At 62.1% G+C, this 5,342-nt stretch overlaps 1 protein-coding gene across 1 annotated transcript; it reads right to left on the bottom strand.

Annotated features, from left to right (window-relative positions):
• Positions 1–1,544: 1,544 nt before the first annotated feature.
• Positions 1,545–5,036, bottom strand: LOC123452986 (FT-interacting protein 7). The gene has a single exon (XM_045129739.1). It carries the CDS (start codon positions 4,809–4,811, stop codon positions 1,680–1,682), a length of 3,132 nt encoding a protein of 1,043 aa, XP_044985674.1. The 5' UTR covers positions 4,812–5,036; the 3' UTR covers positions 1,545–1,679.
• Between the last annotated feature and the right edge of the window lie 306 nt (positions 5,037–5,342).

Here is a 5,342-nt window from a genome sequence, read left to right as displayed (position 1 = left end):
CCAGCGCCAGGCCCTTGTCTCTTCGCACCATCTCTCCTCCACACATTTCCTTCCCCACCTTTGTTCGCCCCTGCTTGAGACAAGAGCCTCCATGGCATCACCACCCTGCGCCGTTGCTCTGAACCAGAGAGAAGTGACAGTGCACACCACAAGCTGCGTCCCTGGCGCTGCAACCTCGCTCGACGCTCTGCTGCGACACAACATGTAGCGAGAGGGCGACTGCTCGTCTTTGTGCTTCCGGCGATGCGGTACAACGCTCGTTGGCGACCGTCGGTGCTGCAATGCAGAAATGAGTCCACGGCCGCGGGCTGCGACACAACTACTCATCCACGGTCGTAACGTTGTTGGCGGCTCGCCGCTGCGATGCAACCTTGGTGTCACTACCGGTGCTACAGTCGCGAGCGGCGGAGCTGCAATGGAGCGCTCGCGTGCGCCTCCCCCGTGCTCCGATGCAGCACTCGCACGACGAGTTTCCCGAGTGCTGCATCGCAGCGATAGCCGGCGGCTCGTTGCTGCGTCGCCGGTGGCTCGATGCAGTGTCTCAAGCGGCTCTCACAAGGAGGCTTGCTGTTTGCAATGGATCTGTAGTTCAACGGCATGGTGCTGCGCGCCGGCCGACCAGAGAGACGGAGCTATAGTGCAAGATGCCGGTGATGGGCGGAGCTGCAATGGGGCGCTCGCCTGCGCCTTCCCCGTGCTCCGATGCAGCACTCGCGCGATGAGTTTCCCGAGTGCTGCATCGCAGCGATAGCCGGCGGCTCGTTGTTGCGTCGTCGGTGGCTCAATGCAGTGTCTCAGGCGGCTCTCAGGGGATGCTTGTTGTTTGCAATGGATCTGTAATGCAATGGCATGATGTTGCGCGCCGCTGATCAGAGAGACGGAGCTACAATGCAACATGTCGATGATGGGCGGAGCTGCAGTGTGACGGAGCATAGTTATGCGTGCAAGGCGACGGAGCTGCAGTGCAACGAGGCGTGCTGATGCAGCGGGGCGATGGAGCTGCAGTGCAACACTTCAACGGGCGACGAAGTTGCAGTGCAACGATCCGTCCTCATCCTGCGGCTGCTGGCTGCACGTAGCAGTGTGATGCGTTGACCGTATCCAACGAGTGGTGGTCGTTGGATCCGATGGCCCAAGACCCGACTAATTTCTCCGAGAAATCAGCTGACTGATCGGTAGGAGTGGCCATAGATCAACTTAGGCCGGGTAAGTAAAAAAATTGTCTAAGAAAATTCGACTTACCTCACAAGGGAAAGTCAAAGATCCAGCCTAAAAGTTAAATTTGATTTATCCCAAACTTGGGCAAGTCAAAAATCAAACGAAGAAGTCATGAAGAACACAGAGAAAAAGAACATAAATCTTAACACAAGAATCGATTTATCTAAATATAAAAATTTAGGCGACTTACAAAGTGTTCTTTACTACTCCCTCCGTTCCTAAATATAAGTCTTTGTAGAAATTTTACTAGTGAACTACATACGGATGTATATAGACATACTTTAGAGTGTATATTCAATCATTTTGCTCCGTATGTAGACATCTAGTGAAATCGCTTAAAAGACTTATATTTAGGAAGTACTACAAGGTCCATCTCTAGAAAATATAAAGAGCTAGTACTACCAGGTGCAACTAGAAATGCAGTCCATGACGATCCAGACTTCCACACCGCTCGACGGATCCTACATGATACGTTCGGACATAGAAGGCAGCCGCCGGAAGAAGTTGATCACTGGCGCCGGCATCCGGTCCCGGAACATGGGGTGTCGGAGGTAGTAGAACCCGGCGACCACGGTCACCACCTTCATGGGCACCATGTACAGCACCATGGCCATCACGACGCAGAGCACCACGAACATCCCTGTAGCGCGTGGGTCGCGCCACGACACGAGCGCCCGCAGCCTCTCCGCCTGCGTCGCCACGTCGCCGACCATGGCCTGCAGCCGCGCTCCGACCATCCTAGCGCGGTCGTACCGCGCGCGCACCACCTCCGGCGACTTCGCGCTCGGTATCGTGTCGAACTCCTCGTCCAGCTCCTCCCTGTCAGGCGCCTCCGCCATGGACACGCGCACGCACGGGTGCGGCGCCGGGGTGCGCGGCCTGCGTCGGTACTTCCAAATGCCGACGGCCGCGACGTGGAGCGTGAGCGTCGGCACGATGAGATCCGGGTGCCACGCCAGGAGCACGAGCACGGCGTGCGCCATGGTCGTAGCCGTCGGGTTCCGCCACGACCGGGTATCCTCTGCCCACCGCGCAGCGTCGGCCACCCAGGACAGCGCCGCCACGGCGCGGTTCCAGTTGGCGCGCAGCTTCCGCATGCTGAATCCCCGGGGCTCCGTCGCGTCCAGCATCCACATTGCCACCTCCCGCCGGAGCGGCGGCTCGGCGCGAGCCAGGTGAGCGGCCGAGATGCGCGCCGCGGCCAGCCGAAGCGCCTCGCGGTTCACGGACGGGATAGGACGCAGGTGGTGCATCGCCGGCAACACCGGCTGCCCGTACATGTGCAGCACGTCGAGCGTCGTCCCGGACGTGGCGAAGCGGACGGCTAGCTCGACGTCGCCCATCCTCTTTGCGCCGGTGGGCAGCATCAGGATTAGCGGGTACGCGCCGCGGTACACGCGGCCGTTCTCCAGCGTGGACAGCCGTATCCGCACCTTCCCCATCGGCAGCGAACACGCGCCGTCTTTCTCCCCGTGCGGCGGAAGCGACTGCAGCGGGTCGTCGAAGACGCCGACGGTGAGCACGGTGCACGGGTCGTACACGGGCCAAGTGTACTGCTCGTTCCAGGCCGGGTCGAAGCTGTCGGAGATGGTGCGCGTGCGCGCCCACTTGGTGCCGTACTTGGCCACGGCGTACGCGTCCGTGCACCCCTTGCCGTCGGCGGTGCTCATCGGTAGGAGGCCTTTGCACCCGACGATGCCAAGCTCCAGCACGCCGATTGGCGGGCGCCACAGCTGCCGCGCCGACGGCCGGAAGTCACTGCTCGCGTACGGCGGCTCGTCGGCAACGTGGTAGCCGCCGTCGAGGCACACGCGCACATGCAGCCGGCCGCCGTGCATGTGCATGGCCGCCCTCTTGCCCACTTTTCTCATGGTCTCGTCGGACGGGAGAAGGTCGAGCCACTTGGACGCCACCTTCCGATCGTCGACCCTCCTTTCGATGGCAGCGAGCGAGATGCTGGCCGAGCCCACAGGAAAAGCTTCCTTGCCGTAGCGCACCTCGAGGGAGATGACGAAGCAGTCGTCGTCGATGAACGGCTCGGCGGCGACGAAAACCAGGTCCTCGTTCCAGGCCGGCCCGCCGTTGCGGTTCACCGGCGTGGTGCGGGTCTTGAGGGACTGGAAGCCCAGGGTCCCGCGCACGGCGATGCCGGCGTCGCGGGGCGGCGCCGCCGTGAGCGTATCCTGCGCCTCGATGACGGTCAGGCGCAGGAGCCAGAGTTTGGGCGAGACGTACACCTTGGCGCGCGACGCGGCGGCAGCCGAGAACGATGACGATGACGGGGAGTCCGCCTTCCACGCCTCGGCGAAGGCCTCGTCGGCCTGCGTGCCGGCCCACGTGGCCACCATCAAGTCGGCACCGGCGAGGCGGCGCCCGCCTTCCAGCCTGTACCATTGCGTGGCGAGCGGGCCGTCGGGCGGGTCCCGAGCGTGGACGTCGGCGGTGTCGAAGCAGAGCCCGCCGAGGAAGCTGCGGTCGTCGGCCATGGACACATCGGCGTCGGGAGGGAGGTCCCACACAGAGACCTCGAGAGTTGGGCCCGGGGAGTCGATGGCAGGGTCGCGCGCGAAAGCGAACGTCTGATCCCACTCGAAGAAGGCGCCGCGGCGCGCCTCCCGTGTGGACGCGTGGCGGCCGCCGGCGGCCACTCGCACGTGCGGGTGTGCTCCCGCCGGCAGGCCGCGCGCGCGCACAACCCTGACGAACAGGTACGGCATCTTGTCCACCAGGTCGTGCTTTGATCGCTCCATCGGCACATCCGGTGGCGGGGGCGCCGGACGCGGCGGCACCGGCACCTGCCTTGGCATTGGCGTCGGGATCGGCGGTGCTGGCGGTGGCGGGGTCTCCTCCTCCGGTGGCGAGATCTCTGACGCTGGTCCATCGGAAGCTGGCACCGCTTCCGAACTCATTACCGGCGCATCTTGCGTGGCCGGGGTCGGCGCTGCCGCATCACCCTCGGGCGGCTTCTCCGTGCTGGCTTCGTCGCCGGCAGGTGGCGTTCCTTGTGCTGTCTCTGGCACCTCTGCTTCGATCTGCACCGGCGGTAGGTCTGCATCCGCGCACACGGGTGAAGCATCAGGAGCTGGCGGCGGCGCATCAACCTTTGGCGGCGGCTCCGCATCGGCCGCAGGAGGATCAGCGGCAGGCGGGTCAGGCTCCGGCGCGAGGGGCTCGTCGAGGTAGTAGACCTTGAGGCCGACGTCGCCGCGCACCCAGCTGAAGAAGCTCTTCTTCTCGAGCGGGAAGTAGATGAGCGCCTCCTCGCCCTTGCGCACGAACTGGCGCGCGTCGAGGCGGACGCGGCCGAGGAAGTTGTTGCGACGGGTGGGCGCCACCCGCACGTCGTGGAGAATGGCCACCTCGAGCGGCTCGCCGGCGACGGGGTCGATGCCGCCGGATCCGGGGCCGGGGAAGTTGAACTCGAGCGGCTCGTTCCAGGCCGGGTTGAGGTCCCGAGGCACGGTGCGCGTCTTGCGGCGCTGGCCGTCGAAGTCGGCGCGCGCGTACGGGCTCGACGTGCCCGTCCCGTCCTTGGGCAGCAGGTTCCGCGCCTCCACCACCTCCACCACCAGCTTCCTCACCGTCGCCGCCATACAGCATACGGTCGATGGAAGTCGCCTAGGATTACTCTATCTTGTCCGGTCGGCGCAACTCAGCGGTGATCCGCCGGTGAGCTCGGGAGACATGGAATGGAGCTGAGTGTGTCAGTGGGTCGGAGTGGAAGACTCTTAATAGAGGATGAGATGAGAACCCATGCATGAAGGAGCGAATAGCATGGCGGCACGCGGTGAAATGATTTGGAAATTGTTACAGTTAGTTTCTTTTTAGGATGTTTGTTTAATTATTAGGCATGACGCGTGAAGCGGAAAAGGAATATAGCCTCGTAGGGCGTGGAATGAAGGTACTTATCTTTTTTTTTTTAGAGTTTTTTCATTCATATTACGAATCAGTACAAAGAAGTTGACCCTTACAAGCATACTGAAATGCAAACACAGAAAACCATGGACACCTAGAGTACCTAAGACAACCATAACAAGAAGATCTCCGGAACCCTGTGTCTTCATCCCTGAATCTTGAGAGAAGACCCCTGTAACACAAGGATCTGCAACCAGTCGCAAGCAGGT

The sequence above is a fragment of the Hordeum vulgare genome, chromosome 5H (genome assembly GCF_904849725.1).
Source record: "Hordeum vulgare subsp. vulgare chromosome 5H, MorexV3_pseudomolecules_assembly, whole genome shotgun sequence".
Classification (NCBI taxonomy): domain Eukaryota; kingdom Viridiplantae; phylum Streptophyta; class Magnoliopsida; order Poales; family Poaceae; genus Hordeum; species Hordeum vulgare.
This window is presented reverse-complemented; position numbering and strand designations above follow the sequence as displayed.

Bases quoted from the DNA above. Each gene is read 5' to 3' on its own strand.
- LOC123452986 (XM_045129739.1), bottom strand. From the start codon at position 4,811: ATGGCGGCGACGGTGAGGAAGCTGGTGGTGGAGGTGGTGGAGGCGCGG.